General features: G+C 40.4%; 1 protein-coding gene across 1 annotated transcript in view; it reads right to left on the minus strand.

The window, feature by feature from the left end:
* The window catches only part of abca12 (ATP-binding cassette, sub-family A (ABC1), member 12), a 325,660-nt gene that overhangs the window by 226,546 nt on the left and 84,305 nt on the right, over positions 1-14,809 (minus strand). Inside the window, 2 exon segments of the mRNA XM_034186027.1 lie at positions 4,295-4,437; positions 13,783-13,913. Of these exon segments, the coding sequence (XP_034041918.1) occupies positions 4,295-4,437; positions 13,783-13,913 (274 nt within the window).

A 14,809-nucleotide genomic window follows, 5' to 3' on the forward strand; every position in this document is an offset into this window, starting at 1 on the left:
GATTCCACCAATCATGCTTGAACCCTCATGCGCATGCGTGAGTTTTTTCACGCGTGTCGGTGACGTCATTTCCCTGTAGGCAGGCCTTGAGTGAGATGTGGTCCCGCCCTCTCGGCTGAATTCCTTTGTTTCACACGCTGCTCCAGACGGCGCGCGTTGCTTTATCAAAATTTTTTCTGGACCTGTGAGGAATATCCGAGTGGATACCATTCGAGAAATTAAGCTGGTTTTCGGTGAAAACTTTAACGGCTGATGAGAGATTATGGGGTGTTTCTGTCGGTGTAAGGACTTCCCACAGAGCGGGACGTCCTGCAGCACTTCCAGGCGCTGTCGTCGGCCTGTTTCGACCTGAAAACATCCTAATTTAAGGCTTAATTCACCCAGGACGTCGTGAGAGACCAGAGAAGATTCAGAAGAAGTCGGCATGAGGACTTTATGCGGACATTCCACTGTTTAAGGACATTTTTTAATGAAAGACGTGCGCGCAAATTCGCCGAGTCGTTTCCGTGACGACTCGGCGAATCTGTGTGCGCCGCGACAGGAAAAACACCTCCGTGTTGAAAACCATTTGTAAAATTCAGGCGGCTTTTGATGGCTTTCAACAAGTGAGTAACTGAGAAACTGTTTAACAGCTTGGGCATGTTCCAACTTGCCCGTTAAGGTTTCCAACACGGAGGCGTTTTTCCTGTCGCGACCCCCCGCGGTCGGGTCCGGCCTGACATGCGACTCTGCCCGCACGTTCTTTCATTACAAAATGTCCGTTAACAATGGAATGTCCGAATTATCTCCTCATGCCGACTTCTTCTGAAAGTTCTCTGTTCTCTGATGACTTCCTGGGTCAACAGAACCTGAAATGTGGAAGTTTTCAACTTGAAACGGCGAGACGCTGCCGCCTCGAAGCGCAGACCAAAATCTCTCATCAGCCGTTAAAATTTTTACCAAAAACCAGCTGAATTTATTGAATGGTGTCCACTCAGTTGTGCCTTACAGTTTTGAAAAAATTTTGATCAAACAAAGCAGCAGTCTCTGAGCCATTCCTAAACAATGAAAAAAACGACGAGAGGGTGGGCCACTCCTCACTCAAAGACTGCCCACAGGCGAATGACGTAACCGACAGGCGTGAAAAAACTCTCGCATGCCCACGAGGGTTCAAGCATGTCTGATGTAATCACATGTGATTCAAATCCATATGGTTTTTGAAAAAAATAATAAGGTCGGATACTTTTCTAATAGACCTCGTATAGCGTTTCTGCCAAGTTGGAACAAATGAAACAAAACTGACACTAGCATCTTTCTCAAACAAGTGATCCGGGTACCAGATGATGCCAAACAGCCATCCCACAGAATGCCTTATACTAGTAAAAGAACGTGTCGGCAACTTTTCATGGTTAAACCCAGTATAGACCCTGTGCAGCTGATGTCATTCAATCACATATTCTACATCTTGGTTGGCAAGAATTCCCCTGTACACCTTTACCCACAGTACCCTGCTTTGCACTTCTACCACTTAAATAGCAATGCGAGCTCAGACATGACCCAAATGGACTTGTATGCCCTCCATGCAACTCGTGTTTGCATTCGTCATCAAGATAGAGTCCTTCAAGTAACATATTTAGAGGGGGAAAGATTTGTGCTTGTGCTTTGCATTCTGATGACCTATTTGTGCACCAACTGTATAAATCCAATGTCTCTTTTACTATCCAATATGTTGTCATCAGCAGTGTTGCCACAGTTACTTTGAAAAAGTAATCCAATTACTGATTACTGATTACTCCTTGAAAAAGTAACTTAGTTACTTTACTGATTACTCAATTGCAAAAGTAACTAAGTTAGATTACTAGTTACTTTTTTAGTTACTTTCCCCAGCTGCCAACAACAACCCTCTGCCACCTCAACATGACAGTGATACCTGTTTTGCCAAAACTCACTTTATAGTCACCCTTTCTTGACTTCAATGAAAATATTTGTTTTATAAAAAGTAAAATAAAGACCTCTTTCTTGACCTCATATTTAACTGTTGACAGCACTGTAACAGTAAAACTTGCAAAACTTTCAGAAGAATTCGGGATCAGGAGTTTATCCAGACATTCCACTGTTAAAGGAGATTTTGTAATGAAAGAACGTGCGGGCAGAGTCACATGTCGGGCCGGACCCGACCGCGGGGGGTCGCCACAGGAAAAACACCTCCGTTGGAAACCTTAACGGACAAGTTGGAACATGCCCAAGCTGTTAAACAATTTCTCAGTTACTCACTTGTTGAAAGCCATCAAAAGCCGCCTGAATTTTACAAATGGTTTTCAACACGGAGGTGTTTTTCATGTCGCGGCGCACACAGATTCGCCGAGTCGTCACGGAAACGACTCGGCGAATTTGCGCGCACGTCTTTCATTAAAAAATGTCCTTAAACAGTGGAATGTCCGCATAAAGTCCTCATGCCGACTTCTTCTGAATCTTCTCTGGTCTCTCACGACGGATTTGCCACATTGTCACGGATCCGACTCGGCAAATTCATCCGCACGTTCTTTCATTACAAAATCTCCTTTAACAGTGGAATGTCCGAGTAAACTCCTGATGCCGGCTTCTTCTGAAACTTCTCTGTTCTCTGATGACGTCCTGGGTGAACAGAGCTTTAAATTAGGATGTTTTTTACTATCCAATATGTTGTCATCAGCAGTGTTGCCACAGTTACTTTGAAAAAGTAATCCAATTACTGATTACTGATTACTCCTTGAAAAAGTAACTTAGTTACTTTACTGATTACTCAATTGCAAAAGTAACTAAGTTAGATTACTAGTTACTTTTTTAGTTACTTTCCCCAGCTGCCAACAACAACCCTCTGCCACCTCAACATGACAGTGATACCTGTTTTGCCAAAACTCACTTTATAGTCACCCTTTCTTGACTTCAATGAAAATATTTGTTTTATAAAAAGTAAAATAAAGACCTCTTTCTTGACCTCATATTTAACTGTTGACAGCACTGTAACAGTAAAACTTGCAAATTCTAACCTACATTGTTTATAAATGTAACTATTAAATTCATTCTAACATTTAAATTCTCTCTAAACATTTTACTTGTCGAAATTATTATTATTTTAAGTATTATTAGTATTAGTATTATTAGTAGTTGTAGTAAAAAAAACAACTTCAAAACTGGACCTTTAATCTAGGGGTGTTGTTGGGGGGCACATCCCTGCCCCACGCCCCCATTCTATCTGGATTCGCCCCTGCTTTGGCGTTTGAGCACAAAGAATGGATAACATTTATTTATGCAGAAAACATGACCAGATTTACAGGTAAGAAAGTTTTATTGTGTTTTCACATCATGTGGTCCTCAGAAAGAGAGTTTAGGTGCATTTGAGTGGAAAATAGTGTTAGTTGTTGACGCGTGGCGGAGGATCAGCTGTTTTAACGAGACGATACGGAGCGGATCAGCTCAGAATTCTAAATAAAGGAGAAAAAAAAGCGTAAAATGTCTTTGTAAAGCTCAGTGCAGGTGTGCTGTTGTCACCATGCTTTAAGAGGTGAGGACGAGTCATAGCTGCTGCAAAAAACCGCAGATGAAAAGCTCACAGCTCGCTTAAAGTGGGCAGTTCAGTCGAACCCCCGACCTCCTGCCTCCTGATCCAGCCCTTATAGTTAGGGCTGGATCAGGTGACCCTGAACCATCCCTTAGTAATGCTGCTATAGACTTAGACTGCTGGGGGGTTCCCATGATGCACTGAGTGTTTCTTTCTCTTTTTGCTCTGTATGCACCACTCTGCATTTAATCATTAGTGATTGATCTCTGCGCTCTTCCACAGCATGTCTTTTTCCTGGTTCTCTCCCTCAGCCCCAACCAGTCCCAGCAGAAGACTGCCCCTCCCTGAGCCTGGTTCTGCTGGAGGTTTCTTCCTGTTAAAAGGGAGTTTTTCCTTCCCACTGTCGCCAAGTGCTTGCTCACAGGGGGTCGTTTTGACCGTTGGGGTTTTTACGTAATTATTGTATGGCCTTGCCTTACAATATAAAGCACCTTGGGGCAACTGTTTGTTGTGATTTGGCGCTATATAAATAAAATTGATTGATTGATGTAACATCATAAGTAGTGATGTGAAACATCAGAATTTTAAAAGAACATTAATGCGTCAATTTTTGAATAATGTTATATTTACTGAGACCGAGTTTGGCACTGGTACAATAGCTATCACATTTGAACAAGAATCGTGCTTACAGCTCAACACAACAGTGTATGCAACAGCACTCTGTTTAATGTCATGCTAACGTCTATGTCCTAGCGTAAACACTGGTAGTCCAACCTGGTGAGCAGCCCGCACTGTGAGTTCAATGGCAAGCAACACATTGCGTGAAACTTCAGACACGTTGAAACGGCTGGTGTTGACAGACTGTGTGAGTTGTGTCATCAGAATCATCACGGGCAGGTGAAGATTTGGAATCAACACTGAGGAGAAGAAAAGACACAAGGTTGGAAAAGCAAATATGTCAACCAGGGCAGTGGCAAAAGTAGGGACACTGGGGTCATTTCGCTCAAATGTCAAACACATAATGAGGAACTTTGTCAATTTGGGCTCTATTTTTAATTGTTCTTTTTTGGGAGTGGGGGGAGTCATCTTTTTACTTTCGACAAACAACAATTTTAATCTGTGCCATATTGACTTAGAACGCAAACACTGTCATGGGCTAATCGACCACGCGGAACCGGTTCTTAGCACCACTTAATAGGTGGAAATGTCATTAGATGGCTGGTAGCATGGAAATGGACGCTCCCTACAGAGGCAAATCTGCACATTTACCTCACTAAATGTAAACAAATTTTTTAGATGACCTATTATACAGTTTGCTGCTTGCCTTAGCCTCCTGTCCATTTGGTGGTGCTACTCTGCAATACAGTCAATGCAGGTCGACTGCCAATGAGGGTCTTGGTCTCACTGATCTGTATATATATTACTGGATAGCTCATTGGCCCACGCACACTCCGTACAATCCGCTGAATCAAAGTGGTGGCCATCTTGCCACTCTCAACTTATGCAGATATGCACATATACAGCTTATTAGAACATCAACAATTTCAAGTAATAACTGAGCTGATTCTCTCATTTACTTATTTTTGTTCTTTGGATAATATAAGATTGATCCCTCCTAATCCATGCCTAGCTAATCCATCATGATTAGCTAGTTGATTTATTTTCTTTCTTTTGTTTATTATTTTGACACTTTCTTCCCTTCTATTCTCACTTACTCATATCTCACTGGGACAAATGCATTCTTTAATCAAAGTTTATTCAAGTGTTGTGGAATCATCAGCACACTTTTATATATATATATATATATATATATATATATATATATATATATATATATATATATATATATATATATATATATATATATATACACACATATATCTATATACATAAATGGCTACTTTTGTCTTTATGTCTGTCCAGAATAGGCTCTAAAACTACAAAAGGTGAACTCCCCAAAGTTACATATTCTGAACCACCATGACATGGCTATAACCTGGTACTATTTTCAAACAAAAAAATTAATATTAAGACAACAATATTAACAATAATCTGATACATACAGTTTTGTCTTTCTGTCTATCCGTAATAGGCTCTAAAACTACAAAAGGTGAACTCCCCAAAGTTACATATTCTGAACCACCATGACATGGGCTACAACCTGGTACTATTTTCAAACAAAAAAATGTATATTAAGACAACAATATTAACAATAATCTGATACATACAGTTGAACCATATGTACCTCAGTGGCAGTTGTACTCCAGCACAAATCTCTCAGCTTTAATAGCTGGCCGCTGGCCCTATGCATATATGCAGGAGCTCAGTAGCCTGCCTACTGCTATAAACAGAGCCCAGACTCCTGGGCTATCTGCTGCTGGCTGGGGGGGTGTCAATCCACATGGATTTTGATAGTTCTCCCCATGCCAGGCATTGGTGGCTGAGAAGGGGTGGGGGGGTCAAGCCACATGAATTTTGATAAAACTTGTACACAATCACTATGATATAATACTTATCAGAATACAGCCTATTCCTTCTTGGAATGAAGGTTTTCACTCTTAGCAGAGAGCTTTCAACCACAGGCTGTAAATTAAACTTTAAAAGTTTACTGGATAAAATATCAAGCTTTGTTTTTTCTTGCAGTTTGTACATGTATTTCTAAACATTTGCACATTTTCTAAAATAAAGGTGTAGAGTGTACATGATGTGTATCACTTGCCTAGCGTTGATCATAATGTATCAGGCAAATGCATGTTTTCTGTATCACAATGGCACTCTGCAGATCATTTGAAAAAGTGATGTAGTTCTAACTGCTGATGGGGCAGCACCCTTTCAGTCAGCCAGTAAGCGGGCACAGAGCCTGTGTTCTCCAATGGTGCATTGTATATAGGCTGTTCATTATGATGTAAATATCATAAATTAAATTTTGTTATTTATCAACTCTTCACAACCTGCTGTCCTATTATAATAGTGCACTAGCTTTGGGGTTGATCTAATAGTTTTGGTATGTTGATGTTTCATGGCTCAAATTGTTTTTAGTGGTCAAACCTCTTTACAATTGAAAAGATTGTTTGTTCTCTAAATATACCAATGAATGCATAACTTTAAGAAATATGCAAGGCAACATTTACACCATTTAAAGTGTGCAAAAAGAAACCACTACTTTTGCTGATAATGTGGCTGGCCTGAATATGGCAGAACCTGTGATCTTCCACAGTTAGTTAGCCAGATGCTCCAGAGTTGGTAACCCCAATCAGCTGTACGAGGTCTATTAGAAAAGTATCCGACCTTATTATTTTTTTCAAAAACTATATGGATTTGATTCATATGTTTTTACGTCAGCCAAGCTTGAAACTTCGTGCGCATGCATGAGTTTTTCCACGCCTGTCGGTTGCGTCAATCGCCTGTGAGCACGCCTTGTGGGAGGAGTGGTCCAGCCCCCTCGTCGGATTTTCATTGTCAGGAAATGGCGGAATGATTTGGGCTTTTTTTCCATCAGAATTTTTTCAGAAACTGTTAGAGACAAGCAGCTGGAAACCATTCAAAAATTTTATCTGGCTTTCGGTGAAAAGTTTACGGGCTTCACAGAGAATAAGGAGTGTTACTACAGCTTTAAGGACGCCCCACAATGGCGCACGGCACGCCGCGCTCCGAGCCGCCATCGAGAGGCAGAAAACACCACATCATTTCTAAAAGGATCGCTGTGTGGAGCCGGGAGCGTCGTGTGCAATTTCTCTGGTTATCACAAGAGCTGGACATCAGCCACTTTCCGGCAGATTTCACTTTTAACAAGAGATTTTGTCATGGAAAGCCGCGCGGAGGCTTCACGCATCAGTACCGATTCGCTGATCGAGCGAGACAAAGGAACACCTCCGTTTCGGAGTGCCAGGGGACAAGTTGGGACATGCCTATCTCGGCTTTCAATGCTTACCAGCCCAGTGAGTATAAGAGAAATTATGGAGAGCTGGGCATGTCCCAACTTGTCCCCTGGCACTCCGAAACGGAGGTGTTCCTTTGTCTCGCTCCATCAGCAAATCGGTCCTGACGCGCGAAGCCTCCGCGCAGCTTTCCATGACAAAATCTCTTGTTAAAAGTGAAATCTGCCGGAAAATGGCTGATGTCCAGCTCTTGTGATAACCAGAGAAATTGCTCACGATGGTCCCAGGTCCACACAGCCATCCGTTTAGAAATGTGGTGTTTTCTGCCTCTCAATGGTGGCTCGGAGTGCAGCGCGCCGTGCGCCATTGTGGGGTGTCCTTAAAGCTGTAGTAACACTCCTTATTCTCTGTGAAGCCCGTAAAATTTTCACCGAAAGCCAGATAAATTTCTCGAATGGTTTCCAGCTGCTTGTCTCTAACAGTTTCTGATGTGAGTGGATATGAATCAAATCCATATGGTTTTTGAAAAAAATAATAAGGTCGGATACTTTTCTAATAGACCTCATATATCCACTTTCCTGACAGAAGAACAAGGAATATTATCTACCAAGAGGCTCTTCAGAACTATTGGTCAGTAAAAGCTACATTTAAATATATATTCAACATCTCAAATCCAAAATTAACATTTGCTTAAAAGCCATTTTATTTTTGTAGCATTCTTATAAACTAGATTTGCAATGTATCAACAATTATAAAGGTCATAACATCAATTCTGATTAATGATTATGCGCATACTTGATCTGCAATATAAAGTCTGAAGAACTTCATTGTTGTTTCTTGCATGCAGCAAAATTCAGTTTTTTCTCTTGGTTTGGGGATTCCACCTATTTTGGGTTTTTAGTTCAAACCTTTGCCTATTCGGACTACATACGAGGTCTATTAGAAAAGTATCCGACCTTATTATTTTTTTCAAAAACCATATGGATTTGAATCACGTGTGATTACATCAGACATGCTTGAACCCTCGTGGGCATGCGAGAGTTTTTTCACGCCTGTCGGTTACGTCATTCGCCTGTGGGCAGTCTTTGAGTGAGGAGTCGTCCACCCGCTCGTCGATTTTTTTCATTGTTTAGGAATGGCTCAGAGACTGTTGCTTTGTTTGATAAAATTTTTTTCAAAACTGTAAGGCACAACTGAGTGGACACCATTCAATAAATTCAGCTGGTTTTCGGTAAAAATTTTAACGGCTGATGAGAGATTTTGGTCTGGTAGTGTCGCTTTAAGGACGATCCACGGCGCCTGACGGCGATCTGCGCTTCGAGGCGGCAGCGTCTCGCCGTTTCAAGTTGAAAACTTCCACATTTCAGGCTCTGTTGACGCAGTAAGTCGTCAGAGAACAGAGAACTTTCAGAAGAAGTCGGCATGAGGAGTTTATTCGGACATTCCATTGTTAACGGTCATTTTGTAATGAAAGAACGTGCGTGCAGAGTCGCATGTCGGGCTGGACCCGACCGCGGGGGGTCGCGGCAGGAAAAACACCTCCGTTGGAAATCTTAACGGGCAAGTTGGAACATGCCCAAGCTGTTAAACAATTTCTCAGTTACTCACTTGTTGAAAGCCATTAAAAGCCGCCTGAATTCTATAAATGGTTTTCAACACGGAGGTGTTTTTCCTGTCGCGGGGCACACAGATTTGCCGAGTCGTCACGGAAACGACTCGGCGAATTTGCGCGTACGTCTTTCATTAAAAAATGTCCTTAAACAGTGGAATGTCCGCATAAATTCCTCATGCCGGCCTCTTCTGAATCTTCTCTGTTCTCTCACGATGTCCTGGGTGAATTAAGCCTTAAATTAGGATGTTTTCAGCTCGAAACAGGCCGACGACAGCGCCTGGAAGCGCTGCAGGACGTCCCGCTCCGTGGGAAGTCCTTACACCAACAGAAACACCCCATAATCTCTCATCAGCCGTTAAACTTTTCACAGAAAACCAGCTTAATTTCTCGAATAGTGTCCACTCGGATATTCCTCACAGGTCCAGAAAAAATTTTGATAAAGCAACGCGCGCCGTCTCGAGCAGCGTGTGAAACAAAGGAATTCAGCCGAGAGGGCGGGACCACATCTCACTCAAGGCCTGCCCACAGGGAAATGACGTCACCGACACGCGTGAAAAAACTCACGCATGCGCACGAGGGTTCAAGCATGATTGGTGTAATCGCATGTCATTCAAATCCATATAGTTAAAAAAAAAATAAAAGGGTCGGTTTATTATCTAAGAGACCTCGTATATACGTATAAGATATCTACAATTATGACAAAATATAAAGTTTGGAATATTTTGTAGATTATATCTTAAACAGGTTAACCTGGGCAACGCCTGGTACCCCAGCTAGTACATATATATATATATATATATATATATATATATATATATATATATATATATATATATATATATATATATATATATATATATATATATATATAAGTTACAGATAACCGATAACTTCCAGTATTGTCTCTGGTACATTTGCAACTGCTAACAAGCTGAATTTGAGTTTAAACACCACAATTGCTTTTGGAAGCATAAAAATCAACAAAAGACCCAAATAACTAGTTAGCACTTAGCTCCGGTCAGGCGGAGGTCTTGAAAAATAATGGCATCCTGACTTATGATAGAATAACTCCATTAATGTCAATTCTGTCATTTGTGCAAAGTTAAAATATAACATATATATTTTAATGTTGAATAATGCACTAATTCTGAGGTTTTTTTAACAAACAGACAGATCGCACAGACAGATTCTGGGTAAAAGTGCCTCTGCTAAACACTGATTGGTTCAGTCATTCATTATGTAAAGCAACACGTTAATGTGTCGTGTGTTGGTGTTTACAGATAAATGTGCTTTTATGGAGCCCCGGAAGTGTCATCGCAAAATGTTTTACATGTGGAGAGAATGTGCGCTCATTTTATTAGTGCCGTGCGCACGTTTTATGATCTGCACACGTTTGATGATGTTGTAAAACGTGCACTCAATATTGTGTTGACACATAAATGTTGGCTTTACACTGTGTGAGTTTTGGCCCTTTTTCAGATGATTTTTCATTCGTGTGAGAAATCTTTGGACCGAGTTTCAGGTTGATCGCGCGTCCTGCATTATGTAGTGTACATGGCGTAACAAGCTGCTTTTAACATCTCACAACCACCTCCTGATTGCCAATTGTATAGTCGAATGAAAATCAAACCTGTTTGATATTATTCTGTATCCTGCTCCTGAACAGCTACAAGCGTCCAACTGCTTGCACTGTGCATGTGCAAACACCACAGAGCTGTCTTGTAATGTTTTTTTGCTGTTGTTGTTGTTTTGTTTTTAAACTTAATTTGTAAAAAAAAAAAAAAAAAAAGCCATTTGCAAAGCCAAAAAGTTGATTTAACAACCATCTGATATAACCGGGGTCCAAATAAATAGAACACTGCCATCTACTGGTGCCCAGACGCTTAGTACTTTTGGCGAATACTGCCATGAACACTACTGGCCAGTAGATGGCAGTAGAGGCCTTAAAAACTTGCCAAAACAAAATTCCAGATAATCCGTGTCTGCTACATTTAAGATGTGTGGAATTTAACAAACACAAATACAATAATGTCTATAAACCCAGAGAATATATTCACGAGAGTTTTTGGCACTAGAGTTTAATGTTGCGGTCTGTGGAGCCTGAACAGAGTGTCTGAAATGCATTTGTCCTGTCGTGAACGTACTGAGATTACCCATAATGCACTGCTGGGCACAGCATGTGCTCACAAAACCTTAAAAATTAGCACATTACTTTAAAACTAAAACATATATCTGATGTTTTCACTTTATAAAACTTCATGCATGACAGTAATTTTAAATAACTTGTCCAAAATTAGTTTGGTTAAAATTTGAACCATAATTTGAAAATGTATGCCTCTGGATGACTTGGGTGATATTGCCAGCTGATCAGTATGGTGTTAAAGAAAATGATTTTTTTTTTTTTTTTTTTTTTGTGACTAGTTCTTTTTTGCCTGCAGAGGCAAACTAGCTCACTTCTGTTTGCAGAGGATAAAATATACATTTCTTAGGAAACTTTCAACAGGTAGGTCTCAACTGATTTTAAATTTTAAAAATGTTTGCTGCTGTTCAGCTTGGTTTACTACGTTATCGGTCTAAAAGTTATCAATTCATCGGACGATAACACTATGTAACAAATTTTTATTTTTGTTTTGTTCCTGGGTACACAGTGTGTTTTCCTAACCTGTTATGCCTTAAATAAATAGAAAATAGCTGTTATTCCACAGAAACTTTGCTTCTGTGATCAGGACAATGATATTTTGAAATTTGTCTGTTTTCAAGAATATTCTCGATTCGCCTTCACTACTACTGAGTAGTCTTCTAGAATATTCTTTAACTGTTAGAACTGTCCAGAATTTTCTAGAAGTTTCCAGAATTATCTAGAAATTTCAAGAAACTTTTAGAACTTTCTAGAACATAAAAAAAAAATAAAATCAAAGTTTGTGCTGAATGTAGTCATTTTTCCATAGACTTTAGACATAAGCAGTTGAAATATAACACTTAGAAGCCAGGAACAAAAATTGTGTTACATAGTGTAATTAGTCCGATAATGGTTTTTAAAGTTATCTAAAAAGATAATCCAATAATGAAAACATTATCTTCAATAATTATCGGATTATCGGCAGTGTGCCCACCACTGTGTATTGGTACCATATCATGAACAAAAGTGGATGGATAACAAAAGTCATGTTAACACAGAAATACTGGATTTTTTTTTTTTAAATAGTTGCACTAAAAGAATAAAACACCACTTAACTAGCTACAGGAGAGTTAGTTTTCCCTGCAATGACATTTATTACACACAGCTCTATGAGCTTCAGCCTAATATAAGTAATAAAGCTCGTAGCAACAACGCCTAAAGCTCCAATTATTATTATTATTATTATTATTATTATCTTTGCCTATATGCTGGAACTCTTCAAATTATTGTTCATTTGCTTCCCATTTCAATCATGCTCACAGGTGAAATGTTCGTCCACAGCCTTTGATCTGGCGATCTGAATAATAAAGTTGCGTGCACCTCATTAAAGATCAATAGAAAAGCGTGTTCAGGAGGGGAACATTGGAGTGGAAATATGGCGACCGGTTTGCTTCAAAAATATTGGCCATTGAGCGATCCAGTAATATATAGAGATCAGTGCTTGGTTTTCCACTTACAGCAGGAAGGACTCCCCCTTCCTCCCATCTACAATAGACTTGTAATGACTCAGTGTAAAGCAGCATCACCAAAAGGACAGGAGGCTAAGGCAAGCAGCAAACTGTATAATGGATCATCTTAAAAAATTTGCCTACATTTTGTGAAGTAAACGCACACTGTGAGGATGCTCTCCATCCTACATACAGTATATTAATTTTCTGATGCTTTTCTGGGTCCAAGCCAAAGTCACGGTCAACCAAGCAGCTTATTCCACACTTCCCTATCCTCGGCCAAGTCCTGTAACACTTCCTGGGGGATCCCAGGGCATTCCTAAACCAGCTGGGAAATATAATCCCTCCAGTGTGTCCTGGGTCTTCCCAGGGGCCTCCTCCTAGTTGGACGTGCGTGGAAGACGTCCCTAGGTAGACAACCAGCAGGCATCCTGGTCAGATACCCAAACCACCTCATCTGGCTCCTTTCAGTACGAAGAAGCAGTGGCTCTACTCTGCATCCCTCCCAGATAGTCAGGCTTCTCACGCTGTCCAGGAGTGTAAGCCCAGATACCTGACAGAGGAATCTCATTTCTGCAGCTTGTATTCATGACCTTATTCTTTTGGTCATTACCCAAAGTTCATGATCATAGGTGAGGACAGAAGCATAAATCAAAAGTCTCAAATTCTGGCTCAACTCTTTCTTCACCATGGCAGCCCCATACAACGTCCTCAAATCATCAGACGCAATCACAATCCTTCTCATGCACAAAGAGCCCAAGATACTTAAACTCCTTCAACTGGGGCAGTAACTCTCCCCTGAAGTGACAAGCTGCCGTTTTCCATCCTACCAGATACTTGTAATGACACTTTGACTTGTTTACTGTGAATGTTTTGCCCTGTACAATTACACTATGTAGCCGATTAGCCTGAGGTGGTGTTTGTGTTCTACATAAATACTGTACCTGTTCAAATAGTTTATGCCCTGAATGAAAAGATAAATGCAAAAAATGGAGCCCAGGTTGAACACTATCAGAGTTCCCTTTATTACTAAGTACAGAATGAAGACAAAACTATCCATTTATCTCGATACACAGAGGTGATTATCACTCTTTGTGGAAGCTAAAAGATTCAATAAAACTATGAATCCTTGCTATTCATCTTACCGTTCTCTGCTTGCATACTGTTGACCACAGGCCTTATGACTTTTTCAAAGTGTGTTGCCACAGATTTGACATCATCCCATAGCTCTGCCCCTTTGAGGAGTGACAGAACGGCTTTCAGCATCTTTTCAAGCCTGTAATAAAACATATGTGGAAGTGAAATCATACAGATAATCAGACAACAGCCTTTATGAAGAAATAAATCAAATGTAGAAATGTGATGCTGTTTATTTAGATTATTGTAAAGCTTTTGATACAGTACATCATGGCAAAATTACATATGGGCTTAATTTTTAAGGTATTGGAGATAAAATTGCAAACTGATGCAAAGTTTTTAAATAATCGCAGATCGTGTGTATCTGTTAATACTTCTAAATCCAAATGGACCACTGTAACTTGTGGCATACCCCATGGAGCTATCCTTGGGCCTGTCCTTTTTTTTGATTGATTGATTGAATGATTGATTAATACTAGGAAATTTTTCTTTTCTAAGAGAACAATTTGTCTCTGGAATAGTCTGCCTCTTGGTATCTCTCTGGTGATGGTGGCAGAGAAGAGAACACTGGACAAACTGCTGGACATTATGGAAGATGCCAGTCACGCTCTGCACACCATCATCAGCAACCAGAGGAGCCTCTTCAGCCACATACTGCTCCTTCCCAAGTGCAGGACCAACAGACTGAAAAACTCCTTTGTCCCTCAGGCCATCAGACTGTACAACTCCTCACTCAGGAAGAGGAGGAGTAACAAGAAGACAGAGGACGGGAAGGAGAGGAAAAGTAGTAACCAGTAAACCACAGTAGTGAGCAGTATTGCTGGGGTTTATATTTGTGTATTTATATTTTTAAAGTGTTTGTTTTTCCCCACTTTTGATACTTTTTACCCTGTGTGCTGCTACACAATGCTGCTGGAAGCTCAATTTCCCTGAGGAAGTCTTCCTAAAAGATTAATAAAGTTCCATCTAATCTAATCTACAACAGCAACGACAGTAAACACTTTCAAGGGTCACTTCCATTTAGTTCTACACTGC

This window comes from Thalassophryne amazonica, chromosome 14 (assembly GCF_902500255.1).
Source record: "Thalassophryne amazonica chromosome 14, fThaAma1.1, whole genome shotgun sequence".
In the NCBI taxonomy this organism is placed as follows: Eukaryota; Metazoa; Chordata; class Actinopteri; order Batrachoidiformes; family Batrachoididae; genus Thalassophryne; species Thalassophryne amazonica.